This window comes from Chaetura pelagica, unplaced genomic scaffold (genome assembly GCF_000747805.2).
Source record: "Chaetura pelagica isolate M959 unplaced genomic scaffold, ChaPel_1.0 scaffold192, whole genome shotgun sequence".
In the NCBI taxonomy this organism is placed as follows: Eukaryota; Metazoa; Chordata; class Aves; order Apodiformes; family Apodidae; genus Chaetura; species Chaetura pelagica.
Window position 1 is genome coordinate 1,157,334 of NW_009952570.1, and position 16,770 is coordinate 1,174,103.

The following is a 16,770-nucleotide window of genomic DNA, read 5'->3' on the forward strand; positions in this document are numbered from 1 at the left end:
AGGTCTCCCTGGAGCCTTCTCTTCTCCAGGCTGAACACCCAACTCTCCCAGCCTGTCTTCAGAGCAGAGCTGCTCCAGCCCTTGGATCATCTTTGTGGCCTCCTCTGGACTCCCTCCAGTAGATCCATGTCCTTATGCTGGGGGCTGAAGAACTGGACACAGTTCTCCAGGTGGGGTCTCACATGAGGTCAAAATCCCCTCCCTTGCCCTGCTGGCCACGCTGCTGGTGACGCAGCCCAGGACACAGGTGGTTTCTGGGCTCCAGTGCATGGAGCTGGCTCATGTTGAGCTTCTCATCCACCATCATCCCCAAGTCCTTCTCCTCAGGGCTGTTTCTGACCCATTCTCCACCCAACTGGTACATGTGCTTGGGATTGCCACTTGCTAAGGCTGGCCCAAACTTCTGTTCAACACAACTATTCTGACTATTAGTGCAGAAAAATGGGAGTTGTAAGAGAAGCTGTTGCCTTAACACAGGAATGGTAAAAGTCCATGGTCTGAGCAATGGTCCAATTCTGCCCCCAATGCCATGAAAATACAAAAATTACTGCAATGATACAGCATGTGCCATATTGACAAGATGTATAAAGACACATCATGTCTTTGGAAAAAGTGACAATCTGCTTTTCCAGTACACATCATCAAATCTCCAAGTGGCAGAAAAAAGATACTGGAGGTACTAGGAATTTCAATCAGAAAATAATTTCAGATATAGACACTGATGACTAAATGTCATCCAAACCTGATACATTATGATTAAAGGAATTGGAAATCATGCCAGTAAGATTCTAGTGCACAATGAACAAAAAAGGAGCACTGCTGGAAGTGGTCAATGTGTTTCCTTTACCTCTTTCCTATTATTTCCAACAGTTTCACCATGTAATTATAAAGGACACACAACTAATGTACTAATCTTTAACTTCAGTCTATAACAAACACATGGGTAACACTGAAAATCAGTGTAATCTTGAAAATAATATTAAAAATATTGTTAATATTTCAGAAATATTTTTAATTAATCTTGATGAAATATTTTTAATCCTTTAAGGCAGGGAACTGAGGAGAAAAAATGTCTCATGATGTTCCTGCTCTGAAACACAGGCTTTCTAACCAGTAGAGTTGTGTGAACAAGAGTCCCAGCTTGCCAGCATGAGCCCAGGGGGTGCAAAGACAACAAAAACATGAGGAACTGAAACATCAGAAGCAAAAAACCCCTCTCCTTCTCCTGACAGGGTAAGCAGTGCTACAAGTACAGCTTTACTCAACACGGAGGGAACTTCAAAGACCCAAATCCATGCGTGACAAGGAGTGCAGACAAGTAGAGTGAGGAACCCCACATATTCCTGATTTCTGGAGACAAAGAACTGGTGGCATGATGACAAACTGCATTTCAATGTACCAGCAAGGCCTCCTTGAACACATAGCTAAAATGGTAGTTGGCATGCAATGGAGCTGAGTTTACTCTGAATCATGTCTAACTGACACCAAGTCTACTTCTCTTAGCTGAGCACAAGCAGAGGGGTCAAATATCCTTTCAAAATCAGCATCCAATCCATAGTGACCTGCTAACAGCAACTGAGGGTAACTGGTAACACACATGATGTCACAGGGTAATCAAGGCAGAGATCTGCTCATATTTTGGCAATGAGCACCTCTCACCTCCTGGTGACTCTGCTGTTCTGGGGAGGCACAGATCCCTCTGCATACGAAGCAGAACATTCTATGCTTGGTTTGACCAACTCAGAAGTACAAACTTCATTACACCTAATTGATCATAAATTACTTGGGAGAAATGTTCAAACTGAGGCCTGAACAAATGGTGAGCTCACCACATGCTATGTATGTCCCTGCCAGCTCAACACCAGGGTCAGAGCCCAGTGCAGCAGTGCCTGGGAAGGTGCAAGTTACCAGTGTGCACCAGGGCTAAGGGCAGGAGACCCATCCCTGCTGCCAGTGCAAACTGGGGCAGCTCAGCATCTGAGAAATGGTGACACAGTCCTCCTGCCTACAGGGGGTTGGGGTGGGGGATAGAGCAGGTGTAGCTATGTCCAAAAAACACACACACAAAAAAGATACAAATAAGCAAAGAATATTGTTTGCTTATGAAAAAAAACTCCACAGAGCCAAGAAAAGCTCTGTGAGCTCTACCAGGATTAACCAAATGTACCCACAGGACACGTGAAGAGCAGCTCACCCCACCCTGCACACTGAGCTGCCCACAGAAAAACTCCTGAGGCAACCAACTCGTATACAGCCAATTAAAAACCAGAGACAGCTATCTGGTATCACATTCATGTGGGTATCACATTTAGAGAGTTCAAATGAGACTTCACACCAACACCAGCACGTCATAACAAAGATGTATATGCAAAGAGCAGCTCTGGAGTTACATATATTTGAAATTTAAAATATTAGCCTATTTTGTTTCCCTGGAAGAATAACCTGAAGCAAAGAAGTGAATTAATCCTCGTATGCGAATTAAAATCAAGGATAAACTTAAAAGAAGTGAGAATTGAATTCAGCTACAGACTTCCATGAGTTGGCAGCCTAAACCCAGGAAAATCTAACAACTAAAACAAATCTTGAGAGCAAACAGTAGGAACAGGCAGATCAGAAATGAAAGCACATGAAGTAAAATTTTCATGTAATCTCAGGATATACTAATTGAATTTTTCTGGGTTTTCACTGCTGGAAGCAAACTTTGGAGTGCTACAGGAAAATGTAGGCTTGTATTACAGGGAAAGAACTAAATTTTGAAGAAAAAACATAGGCCTGACAAAATTGGCAATACCGACAAAATTGCTAAAATTGGCCACAAAAGCCTACATCAAAACTGTGAAAAACAGAATTCCCAGGCATTTCTAATGGTTACATCAAAATCCCTAAGCTATTAAGGAACACGAAAAGGATAAAGACACTAATAAGTGATTTATAGAACCTTGGTTTCACATGAGATTATTGTCCAGAAGTGTAAGTTAAAAATATACAAAATCTCATTAGATCGGATTTCGAAAATGTTTTCTTTCTCTTTTCTTTCTCTTTTCTCTCTCTCTTTCTCTCTCCTTTTTTTCTAATATTTTTACCCATAGTAAAATGTTCAATGCTGCAGAAGTGCACAAGCTGCTCCTGAAATTCAGACTGGTTCTTCTAAATACAACTCAAGTCATTTATGGTGGTTTGCATCCCACGCCCTCAAATAAACTTTCCTGTTCCTTTACTAGTTGCTTTATCATTTCTCATGCTTAAAATGTACTGTTTGCTTCCTCCTCAAATATGCAGGCTGAGCACCCTGGAAGCACATGCTTGCACATGTATACAGACACAAACACACAGATACACACCCATCTATATATGCACATACAAATACTGAATTTCTCAAACAATTCCTTGTATTTGAATTCTGAAGGTTTCTTAAAACAAACACGTAGGCAATTACTTTTCAGAAATTGCAGCTGACTTCTGATGGTATCTCTTTTGAAATCCACGAAGTCAAAGTAAATTCCACACATACAGAGTCACCAAACACCAAAGCAATCACCCATTCCTTTTAATTTGGCTCCTGCAAGTATCAGTAACTCTAAGACAAACCTACTACATAAAGCATTTTGTATGTTCTGTACCACAGTAAAACCAGAAAATAGAATCCAGATGTTTCCTCAAATCCTGCCAAAAATGAAATTTGAAGAAGTGTTGAAAACCAAGCAAAGCTGGAAGCCCTGACTTTAAACATGTGGGAAGAAGAGGCACAAGGAAATTGCGGCTTTGTAAGGAGTAAATTTGTTCTGTCTTCACCTACTAAGAAAGAAGGGTCAATCCTGAGTAAGTGTCAATACAGCAACTACAAAGAAATAAAACTCTCATTTTCTTCCTGTTTATTCTTTAAAATTACATCACAAGTCTTCCACAGATTGAGACTGAAAGTTTTCAACAGCTTCTACTCATTTGGATTATTTTTGGGATTAGACTTAGTACACCAAAAGTAATACTGAAAATGGAACTTGGCCCCTCATTTTCCTAATTTTTATTGTTTCCCTACTGGTTAGCACCACAAAGGTAAAACAAACTAGCTGGTATTGCCTGAGTCCTGTTTTGTTGAAACGCAAAGTAGAGGAGGTTTGCTTGAACAGCCCTTCCGTAAGAACAACTGGTGGGGTTGCACTGCAGGGACCAGCTGTGCTTTGGGCCTGTTGTTTCTCTCTCCAGTACCAAAATGAACAGCTGAAGCACAGCAGCTTACTAAAGGCACACAGGTATAGTCAAAAACAACCATGAGGTGGGACTCATCTGGTCCAACACGTCCTGTAAGACCTCTGAAAGTGATTAAAATATAAAAGAGTAAGAAACACTTCCAGAGATAATTCACTAAAACTATCTTCAGTATTTATTTCACAATTAAAAATTCACCTTCAGTGAATTCAGCAAAAATTCACCTTCGTGACATGTCCCTCAGACTGTCTGGGCTACCAGTTTATCCTGCATCTGCTGCTCTGGTGGAGGCAAGTAGAATGGAAGCTGCAGTGCAAAGTACTCAAAAGTGCTTGGGTCAGCAGGTTTTTTTTTGAAAGAAGCACACAAAAAAGCCCTGGAGCCCTCACTAATATCGTATACTTTTTCCTCGTATCAAACTTATTACAGGATATTATTTAATGCTGCTTAATACCAATGGGCATTTTCAATTTGGAGGTAATGATCAGAATAAGGGGGAATTCGAAATATATGACTTTCTGATCTGTCTCTTGTCTTTCAGAAGCCTGTAGGAGAGTTCTCAGCTCACCCAAGACACATGCTGACCCTTGCCTTATCAAACACGGTCCATTGGACCAACACAGGTTCTGGAACATACAGTTGTTTACAAAAGTGTAGCTTAGATTCAGCTAAGCTGTGAAGGGGTAACACAATCAGTTACTGTACCTGCATAGCACTCTTCCCCAGCTTAACCACCTCAAACAAAGTGACGGGGTCCCCTTCTCCATTCTGCTGAGGGTGGCCATTGGCTCTTCCACGACTCGGTCCTCTGGCTCCAGACTCAGAACGACCCTTGTCTGCTGGAGACTTCCGAGGTTTCTTGGTGGCAGACTGGGCAAAGAAAACCAGCAGAAGAAAAACTTATTATAGCTAGACCTGAAATCACTCGATATATCTGTATAAATTACACATAAACATTACACACACATCTGTACATCCCCAGATGCACATACCCACAATTTATCACAGAATAAGCCAGGCTAGAAGGGATCTCAGGAGGTTTCCAGCCTGACCTCCTGCTCAAAGCAGAGTCAGCTTTTGAATTCATCCAGGATGCTCAGGGCTTTAATCCAGTCAGGTATACATATTTTTATTTATTAGTAGTTGTTGAGGAACAACCTAACAGCCACTGCCAGATCAAGGTGTGTAGTGGTGAATTCCCAACATTGGAGGACCAGTTCACACCAATATCCATGTCAGTCTCACTCAACACAGTCAACAGCATGACTAGAACTAGGTAAACAGTGGCAAATTAGAGACACAACAGCATAAGGGGTTTGCGTTGTGACACAAAAGAAACTTTTAAAACAACTCATGATCTTTAGAAGACAATAAGTTCTTAAAAAGACACTTGTCATCTTAACATTAATTTTCTGTATTTTTGGTTTTGCACAACTTTTATAAGAACCTGTGCACATGCAGAGTCAGCTCTTCAACTCCAATCACTATATTTATACATCCAGATGTGGCAGATCATCATAACAGCCCCTGACTTCAAAATTTTATCAGTTAAAACCTTTTCCCTGTGAACCTAAATTATTTAATTTCAATTTTCTCTAGATTCTTCAGGGTTATAATCAGATGGCATGAATCCAACTTTTAAGAAGTCACCTAGTGAACAGTCTGCTTTGAATTTAAGTCATCTTATGAAACAAAAAATCCTGGGGAACATAAGATTCCTGCTATGATCTTCCTTCCATATTCTATCATTTCTCTCTACTGTGAGGCAGACAAATGCAAAAGCTGCTGTTCCCCACAGAACACTGAAGCAATTTGAGGAATTATGTTAAAGAAAAGAACAAGCACACAACTCCAAGATTACATTTAGGGCAATTATCCTCTTGGTACCATTTCTTCAAGCATCCTCTCAGCCAGTTCCTACTGCAGTAAGGAACATGAAGTCAACATTTTTGGTTGCATCTTCCAATTGCAGACACATGAAGAATTTTCCTGGAGAGGAAAGGGATCCCATTTCTGGAGAAGGGCTGGGGGAAGACAGGCCTGCAGTCCAGCTTTCCCCTCTCTTTAAAAGGCATCACCACTGGTGGGGCCAGAGAGCTAAGGAAAAGAGCAAGGTAGAGTGCAACTGCCTCTTGCAGATACCCAGTTAAGGACTTGCATACAAATGCAACCTGGAAAGCTTAAACTAATGGTACAATCTCCATAAATTTTTGTTCATAACATCTGCATTTATGATCAGAAGAATTTCTGTTCTCCCTCAATGAATTTTTAAAGACGTGCAGAGCTGTCTTTATCAGCAAGAAACCCACCAGCAATACAGGAAATGTTTGAGCTCTATCAATCTCCAGAGAACACATGTTCACAATTTAAAAGAAATATTAAGAATTAGAACTAAATTGACTCTTTTGAGACTTATAATCCACATACTTATTAAATCTGGGTAACAGTAAAGCCACAAGCACTTCAACTGCACTGTGAAATGAAGACAGGAATGGAAGCTGATGCCCTCCTCAGAAGCTACAAGCCCCCTCTAGACTCAGTATTTCTCAACATGTAATTCAAAGGGAAACAATCAACACTGCAAGAATGAAGGGAAAGCAAGTAGGAGATGGACATGAAATGCACACAACCAAGGACACCTTGTTACTGGACAGAAATGAGAAAAGCCACCTGCACTGGCAGGAGTACTGAGGACCAGCACAGCTGCTCCAAAGAAACAATCCCAAGACATGTACAGGCTCAGGCTGAACTCCACTGCTGTCAGGTATCCTGGTGAAAGGGCTGCTTAGACCAAGAATCACAGTTGGAATTAGAAGGGTGAGAACACCAGCAGGTTCTCATAAGAGGTACAGAAACAACTAACAGATGAACTTCTGACAGAATTACTGCACAAAGGCAGATTCTTCAAGCCCATATAGATGGATCAATATCCTGGACCCGAATTAACACCAGATTCAGTACAGAGTATCTCTCTGGTATAGATTTTCTTTTGACAATGAGAATCTCTCTCACCAAGTCTTGCCCTTAACAGCCAATTCTGCACCCAAGCTGGGGTAGCTCAATCCAGATGGAGGATCTGTACTGAACCCTGTCTCAAGAGACAAAACAAGCAGACAAAAGATCCTACACTGAGAAACTGAAGAAAAACCCATAACCAAAACTTTTAGTTAGATAGGGATTAGTATTATCCTGAAGGTGGAGAGGCACTAGAGGAAGGGTGTCCACCAGACTTCCATTTCAGAGCACTTCCACCTAGTAGGCATCTGACGCAGAAGTCCAAGCTCAATCCCACTCTGAAGTGCAAATATGAAAGCAAGTCATAGCTAGATCCTCCAGCCTCCAAGAAGCTGCCTTAACTCAAATTATAAAGTTTTGCAACCACAAAGCACAGGAATCAGGAGCTTGCACCATCTCTAACGTTAACATACTATATTACAAAGCTGCTGTCACACATTACTTGTATATACTGCCCTTGAATTGACAGAAAGAACATTTGCAGGTCTTCACAGAACTGAGACAGGTCTACCTCTGAGTACAAATTTGAACAGGTAACCCTATCCCAGGATAGAGACATCCAACACCACTGAAGCAAGTGAAGAAAAACCTGGACTGGCACACCCATAGAAAGATGAGAGGACTCCATGACAGAGAAGATCCATGGAATATCTGCAGAGGTAGGGTGCTCTTGGAAGTGGAATTAAGAAGTCATACTACAAATCTAAGAATTATTTTTTGCGGATGCTAGAGATAGACCCGCATCCCTAAAGAGACACCTGCGCCCACAGGAAAGGGTGATCCTTCAGCTCAACACAAATAAGACCATACTCTAATGCCACAAAGAGCTTTCACACAGAAACAGCCCAAGGATGAGTGTGGCTCCAGTAAACCTGTCAGACTATCACTGACGGGTGATGGTTCATAAGATCAAATAGAGTGAATTTGTAGCAAGCCTACCCTTGTGAGAATCCACCACACGGTCATCAAGATACAGGAAAGACGATCAACAACTGTGGTTACTGCCTGCCCCTTTACAGCCTTTCAGACAGAAACTGGCTGCTTCTGCCTCTTTAATTTGGCAGTCCTGCATGGGTTTGTTTTGTTCCTTAAGTGTCAGTCTGTCAGAATCCTGAGCTGGACATGAACTGATTGTTTCCCAGACTCAAAACTGACTTTTCTTCCATTCACAAGAGGGATCTCAGAAAAGTAATGGAAAAGGCAAGCTAGTTAGTAATATTGTATCTAAATGTACTCACAAATCTTTGTAACTATTTCCATAATCCAAGCATCTGCTGTAATGGCAGAGCTGACATGGAGGTGAATTAGGACCACCAGAGGTAGGGATAAAGAAGCACAAGGAGGTAAGAGAACTTGAGGCTTTTAAATCACACACCAAGGAAGGTGCTGCTTGGAGCTGTGAGCCTGTGATTTCCCTCTGAGGCCCAGGAGAGACAGTCAGGCCAGTGGTGGTGTCAAAATGGACTGAACTGCTAAATGAAAACAGAAGCTACTAATAATTTCTTAGAACTGTGTAGTAGGTTCAACAGATAACAACTAAAACTGAGGATTTATACATTAGCTAGAAAATACTTTGTTTCACGTCTTTAACGTAATTGTTAAAAAAAAAGTAACACACCTTTGTAAAATCAAGTAATACAGTGAAAGTTAATTCACACACTACCCCAAAAAGGAAAAACAACCATGAAAGTGGCCTGACATTTTCCATTAACAGGCCCCGAGTTGATCTGATGTACTTAATGAAGAAAGAACGACAGTAAAAGCGTTACAGGTCAGTAACTCCACCTCACCTTCCCCGCTTAAATGATGCTCTCTATGTGCATTCATTCTGTAAGTAATTCAAAGCAATATCTCATTTCTCAGGATAGCTGGAAGAAGCTTTTAAACCTTACACTTGAGTAAGACTGAAGAACCTGCCTCTCAAAGGCATCACCCTCTTGAGAGGCCTCTGCATCAAAACCTTGAATTAAGAAGTGACATCTGAGCTCTTCTGAACAAGCCCCGAGTGAACCAGGTCACTGTGCCCTGTACCCTCCTCAGGGTTATCTAGGGAGCAGCTCTTGGATCCCAACAGTCAGTCCTTTGCACTTTTTTCATCATGGAAACGAACAAGGTGCTCCCTGTGAAAAAGCTTCATCCTGCAAAACAAGGCAGTGTGTACACATTATGTGTCATTCAGAACAACAAAAAAATCAGAGGCAGTGCTGGGGAGAGGAGGAGGCTGGTTTTTAAAAAGTTCTAAAGCCATCTCAAAGAATCAAGAGAACCTGCTATAAATGCTTGAATCATTCAGATTTTCCAGCTGATGCAATTGGTACCAAAAAAACCCAAACCAAAACAAAAGGCTACTTCCACAGGAAAATGAAGAATCAAAAGCTTAAAAGGAAAACTTGTAACACCATAATGATCTCTCCTACAGGAAACTACAGGAGGTGGGATAGAGAAGTCTCCACATGCTGGCTGGATGTGCAGTGCATTTTCACAGAACTACAGACAGATCTATGCACTTCAGTTTCAAGGGACAGACCTAAAATATCAGGCAAGCCAGATGAAACAGGACACTGATGGCTGTCACCAACAACAAACCTTGACTACTACAAACAGAAGTTCTTCCAAGAGGATTTCTTCCTACTGTTAAATCAGGATTATGATTTGGAACTAGAAGGAAAACTCATTCCCCTGCAGGGTCTAACATCCATGCTAAAAGACTAAATAAGAGTCTGCTGCAAAGCTAACACTTCACACAGATGAGGTTTTGTGGTCTGCCTCCTCCATACCAAAACATGCAAAAGGACCTAAAACAAAACTGGTCAGTCTGCACTGGGGACAAGAGGTCCAGAGTGTCTTTTTCTACCTTGTCTTCATAGAATAATCTGAAGAGCTGGAGATAGGCACACTGTGGCCCTGAGCGTGGGATAAGGGAGACCCCAGCAGAGAGCTCAGGATTGCCACCTCTGGAACAGTAAGACTGATGTATCATCTTGTCCTTCTGAGTCAGAGGCTAATCTGTCTGCTCCTACTTCAACTATAGCCAGGGGTGTCTCACTCCCTCAGCCTCTAACTGCTGAGGTTTAAGCCAAGCTGCTCTGAGCTCCTGGGAACGGAAGGCCAGGCAGGTTAAAATAAAGCATGTCAACAATGCTGCAGAGAGCACGTTGACTCAAGAAAAGAGACAAAAAAGGATAAATCACTGACAGGAGCCCAAGATCACTGATGTAAAAGCTGCATTGCATGATAGGCCCTTGGGCTTTCAAATCCCCTACCTAGACCAGAAGAGCATGTTCATCCCCAGGTATTCTAATAACACAACAGGCAGAAAAAGCTTTTTTGGCCAGTGTTGCTCAGCAACTTCAACCAGAGGACTGCTTTAGGTCCCTCCTTTAATAATACCACACAATTAACTGACTATCCACTCAGATGGTCTGGTATGCTCATGTACAGTATCACATCAATACATGCACCACAATACACCGACTGGACAGATCCACCTCTTGGCCAATCACTTCACAGGCATCTGATTCACTCAGTTTAGAAGAGGACACAGGCAAGGGGAGGCCAAGGGAGAGGCCAGCTCCACCCAATGTCTGTGCTCAAACAGGATATGGTGGAACTCCTGATAAATCCACTGCAAGGGTCAGTGAATTCAAAACAATCAGACTAGATCCTGAGGGTTCTTCTGAAGGACCAATGCACTCAATCTCTTTGCAAGCTGACTGTCTAGTTTCTCAGTCAAGTACTCATTAGGAAAGTCTCTTACAGGAGTGGAGTGGCAACTTGGAAGGCTGAGTTTTCAGGAAGTGAAGGCTCCTCAAAACAGGAAGCTTCACTATGAACTGAAGAGGTACTTGCTCCAAATGGTAAATTTTCTAACAAGGACCATCTCCTTACAAGAATCTAGAATCTGCAAAGAGGAATGTCTCTCTTTGCAAAAGTTTGGAGAATCCTCTAGTAGTAGTTTAACTTTCTGACAGAAGGTCAAGTCCATTCTGTAACACTGCAGCAGGAAACTATTTCAAACAAAGCCATACATAGATTTGATAGAGCACATCAGCAGCTCTGCAACAGAATCATACAGTTGGACAGAACAGCACAGAAGGGTGAACACTCTTTCAAAAGAGGACAATATGTTTATGGCAGATGTGTCACTATGGCTGTGATGGCCTAAGGACATAAGCAAACCAGTAGCTGCAGGAATCAAATCTTATTAGACCATATTTTAGTTAGGAAAAGCAAACAAACAAACAAAACCAACAAAACAAAAACAAATGAACAAGAACCAGCAAAAGCCTTTGGGCAGAAAAGCTTCAGAAATTAAAAACATCAAAACTAAGTATCAGTTAAGCAAAACAGGTCTGAATTTAACTACATATTCTAATCTGTTTTACATCTGAGAGTAAAGGTAGGTGGTATAAAAATAAAGTTAGGGGGTGGAAGAATGGGGGAGAAGTGTCAGAGCTGCACCTCCTGTAAGGATAATTCATCTGCGTAAACTAGATGGGTTAACAACATGGTCAGGTAAGCAGTGCGGAGAAGGAAGGGAAATGAAAGAATGTTTGCAAAGTCAACACCTCGGTTACTCAGCCCATGACTTTTAATATCAAATGATGTTATTAATTGCTAGAGGAGACTTTTAAAGATATTTGCATTACTCCTATTGTCACTTGTTTTTGAACTTTATTTATACCTTTCTGTTGCTGTGGCAGGATTTGATTGTGGATCCAAACATACATATTTTGTCAAGTCACCCTAAAATGTAGCAAAATGACTGAAATCTGTGGATGAGGGGAGAGCAATAGATGCCAGCAAGGTTTTCAGTCTCCCACAGCATTCTTGTCTCCAAGAAGCTGTGATCTGCACAGGTGGATGGGTGGACAAGTGGTTGAGTGGGGCTCAGAGCACGGTGGGTAATGGCTACTCCTCAAGTTTTGGCCCTCTCAATGCCAGGGAGGTGCTGCGCAACTAGAACAGGTCCAGCATAGGGCTGCCAACACAGCTGGGGTGATGGGAACACGTCCCCTGGGAGGCTTTTTGCAGTGATCTAGTGGGAGGACAACTGACACTCATCATGAACTGAAGCAAGAGAGGTTCTGAATGCCCAGAACACAGAAAAATTTTGTTAAATAAAAGGACACAGGTTGCCAAGAGAGGCTGTGCAGGCTCTAGCCTTGGTTGTTTTCCAGACTGGACAAGCCCTGAGCAATGTGATCTGATCCCAAAGCACTTGATCCTGCTCCTGAGGAGGAGGTTGTAATGAGACCTCCTAAGGTCCCTTCCAGCAAGATTCCATAACTGACCATCACTGTTTCTCCTCTCTGAACCTCTTGCAGTCCCAATACTCTTGAGATTTTGGGACAGAGGTCAAGAGGGAAACTAGAATTGTGAAAAGTTTTCCAAATTTTGTCAAACCACAGTTTTATAAAGGATGCAACATTTGGTCTATTCTCCATTGTCTTCTCCAGAGTTTTAAGACCAGATTTGGAGCATTAAGATAACACTTGAATGGCATCACCTCTGATAAGCCTGGGGTCTTGCTCCTCAGCAGCACCAGTGAGCTCACAGCCCCCCACTTTATGTATGAAGCAATGGCCATTCCCTCTGCACATTCATCACTTTACAGTCATGTACACTTAACAAGCCTGGAGTTGTTCTAAGCATAATGAGTGACTGACTCCAGTAGAAACTGGAGAGCAGGACCAGCAGAGTGCTTCACAGGATACTCCCACAGGAGCTACTAACAAGCTCAAACAGAGGGGTGAGATCCACCTTTTTAAATATCTACCTTCCCTTTCCAGTGAGTGTGTGGTAGGTGCAGAATGCCTCTAGTGTTGCTCTAACTTAAACTCCTACATTCTGAGCACCTTCTGGGTTAGCAATCATCCTCTTTTTTAGATGTGCAAAAACTCAAAGTTACTAGTGAGATATTCTGAAGATAACTTCTGATTTTGGCCTTTGTCTACAAGTTATATAAACAGATTACCTGTTCTCTTTACATGCTTTGTTAAGCTTCCTGTAAAGAAGCTCCATGCTTGTGAGCAAATCAGTCCATCTGATGAAGAATATAATGCCATCACAGCACACACTGTTCAAAATCTTTGAAAAAGGAAAACAACATGCCTAGGAAAGCCCAGGATTTAAAATGTTGGCTCCCGAAGTAAGTCCAGAAACTGGGATGCAAACTGAAAACCGGTACTAATGAGGAGTTTGCTCCAGCTTGGCCAAGATGCTTGAGAGGAACACATGGTTCTGTCCATTCTTACAGACTGACTAGCCCATGCTTAAGCTAAGATTTAGGGGAGAAGATCTGAGGGTAAAAAAAAAATAATAATCCACTTGTGTTATATATCTGGCACACTGATACAGAAGGGTACTCGTAGACCAAGACTGAGGAGAATCAAAACCATTAATAACAAACATGCAGAACTTCCCACCAAAAATCTTATTGCACAGTGTGTACTTCAAGTGATAGAATCTGATGACACTGAAGAACTAAAATGAAGGACACCACAACAAGCAGAACTTTTTCTGTATGTTCCAAGAGACTGGATATTGAAAACAAAGCCTCCTAATTACTGTATGTTATAGAGAATTGTCTCTGTAAGTTCCCATTCATGGGCCTGTAATGGGTCAAGGCTACTACAGAACAGCAAACCTCAGCCCAGCAGCACCTGCTGTGCCAGGAACAGGCTGAAGCTCCCAGTCTGGATGTAGGACACAGTTATGTCAATCACATGATTTTTTTAAGATATGTTAGTGGATCTTGTGAGGTATTTAGTTAACACTATGTTGCAACTCTTCCATTCACATGAAGAGATTGTCAGTTTCTAAAAGGATGGCTCAAATGTCATTTGTCACTTAATCCATTACAACTTTCAAAACAGAAAGCTGTCATGCTTACTGAGGTTGTTCTTGTCTCTGGAAGACTGTTGTAATACAACAACAAAACTGTAATGTTCATGTGGATAGAAAGTGGGGGGCAAAAAGCTTTTATGAGCTCATTTTTATGTCCCTTCATAAACACCCAAACATGGTTTGTATATCAGCCTGATAAATATTTCATCCTACAAGCCTTCACCAAGTTTGACATAGCACTCATTAAAAGCCTATTTATGTGACCACAAGATGATTAGATGAAAAACAGTTTGCAGTAAATTTTAAATAGATGCATAACAAAACAAAACTAAATGACACATACTGGAGGCCTGCCAGGACGGCCCCTTTTTCTTTTTCCTTTGACTTCTCCTTCTTCAAGCTCACTGCCAGCATCTGAATGTGCAGTAGTTTCATTTGTAGAATCCCTAGAGGGGGAAAAACACTAGATAAATTAAAATGATTTGAAATCAACATGTAATCTATAACTAACTGATTAAATATTTAGTCTTAAACCAGGAAAAAAAAAAAGTCAACATTAAAAGGCTTGTCACATTTATTCTGCAAACTAAAGAACTCAGCACTGTTAGCCCTGGCAAAATGCCTTACCTTTTTATGGCCTGGAAATCATTTTATTATAATTTAAATTAACAGCTTCTTTTCAAACCATGTTACTCTTCAAAACCTGGCTATATTATACAGCACATTCTCAGCATATCCATCCCACAATATACTCACTACTATCAGTTTTTTGTTACTCTTAGTAACCACTTTCAAGCTGCATTCAAGGCTCCGAGAAGGCAGCATTAATGGTCTGGGTTTACAGAAACTGAGATACTTCAGCAAGCCAAGATCTACACAGCTCATCCACATTGTCTGGAGTTTTATTTTGTAATTTGTTTTCATAAATCAGGAATACTTCACAAATTTGCTGTATCACCAAGAAAGATCTTTAGTAATGTAGAAAGATACAAACATGATAGTATCAGAATGAAAAATGTTCTGATACTTATTTTTACTGAAATCACTGTATTGTTCTGGGTCTTCTCTAGCCCAAATAGTTCTGCAGCACTATGAAGAATTTCTAATATTAATAGACAATTTTCCAACCTTTTCAAATTTGCAAGCACAAAACACCAAAGGGTCCACAGAATCCTTTACAAAAACTAGAATGCAGTAGGACATGCATGAATTTTTTTTTCTGAAGATAACACTGACATCTCTGTATCAAGCTATGAATTGGAAAAAAAAACTGTAAAAAGTCTAAAACCAAACAAAAAACTTCCCACAGAGTTCAAAATTATTTGGTAAAACAGGGCCACACTAGTGAAAATCAGAGCAGTGAATCCAGCTGAAAACAGTATCTGTATAGATGGATGTATCTAGCCTTTACTGGGACCACCCATCACACTGCAACTCAATCTGACAAAAATGCCTATTGCCTCACAATAATTACAATTTTTAAATAGCTTTTAAATAAAGATGTGGGGAATCCCATAAAAAAATCTCCTGCTGTTGAGAAATTAAAGCCATTCTCTCTTGCTCTCTGCAGAAAAAATAAGCTTCTTTCTCATCTACACAGATCCTTACTGGATAAATTTTAGGCATGATGTGGTCTAAGCTGAGCTCCTGGGGAAACACTGTAGCTTTGCTAGCTGACAAAACCACACCCCAAATATCATCAGGACAGAGATTTTTCTCTATTAAAACCAGATTCAGCAGCAGTCCTCCAGGCCAAACAGCTCAAACACCTCCCTTGAAACACTAGAACTATAGAAATAAATTAAACTGTACTATGTTGCATCTAGTCCACAGAATTGTCTGAGTCTAGCAAAACCTACTGAGTTGTGTGTATCTCCTTCTGGAAATTTCTATTGTTTCAGAACACTCCACATGGAAGGAACAGTTTAATTATTAACCACCTTTTCTTCCTTGTCTTACAACAGCCTGCTGTCTTACACCTGATAACCATACTTCTCTAATATTTTTCTGGTAAAACTTCTCTAGTTTTGCTGGGGGCCTTTTGGGAAAGGCTCCATAAATCAGTACCAAGGGTGAGATGCATTTCATGTCAATTTGAGATGGACACAATGCAGAAAACACAATGTGCACCATAACCTCATGCTAAAGTCAGTGTCCAAAACTGGTCAGACAGTTCACATTTTATAAACTTTATTTTCTCTCCATTGGTCTAGGCAAGTAGCTCAAACAAAAATGCTTAATTTTAAACAAGATGAATCTCACCCTAACAACATGTGAGGCAGAGAGATTTCCTTCCAGTAAAGAATGTAGGTATGAAATGAGGAAGGGATAAACATCTAAAAGTAAATTTCCTTCAATCCTCACATTATTAGGAGTCAGGAGCAATGACAACCTACAGTCCTTGGCTGGTTTAACATGAAAATAAACATCATTTCAAGGAGCAGGAATTGCCTGAATCATGCAACTCCTGCAAATAAACGCCCTTCCACTATGGCCACGAGTCCCCTTGGGTTAGGAGGTAGTGCCTGTTGCTTCTGTCGAGGCCCTAGAGCTGCTCTGGGCACACATACACATCCCCCTTTTCTTATTTCTGAATTCAGAGGAGGAGTAAAGCATCTCTCAACTGCCTGCAGTTCTGTCAGGTTTCTAATGCTTGCTGAGAAGAGCATCTGGCCAGCTTTCATCTCCCTCATTCCCTAC

At 41.2% G+C, this 16,770-nt stretch overlaps 1 protein-coding gene across 2 annotated transcripts in view; it reads right to left on the reverse strand.

Annotated features, from left to right (window-relative positions):
• The window catches only part of STAG1 (stromal antigen 1), a 137,820-nt gene that overhangs the window by 117,593 nt on the left and 3,457 nt on the right, over positions 1-16,770 (reverse strand). For both annotated transcript variants that reach the window (XM_009993502.1, XM_009993501.1), the window contains exons 2-3: positions 14,414-14,516; positions 4,912-5,076 (exon numbers count right to left, since the gene is read on the reverse strand). In XM_009993502.1, coding sequence (XP_009991804.1) covers positions 4,912-5,076; positions 14,414-14,516 — 268 coding nt within the window. The remainder of the gene's footprint in view (positions 1-4,911; positions 5,077-14,413; positions 14,517-16,770) is intronic.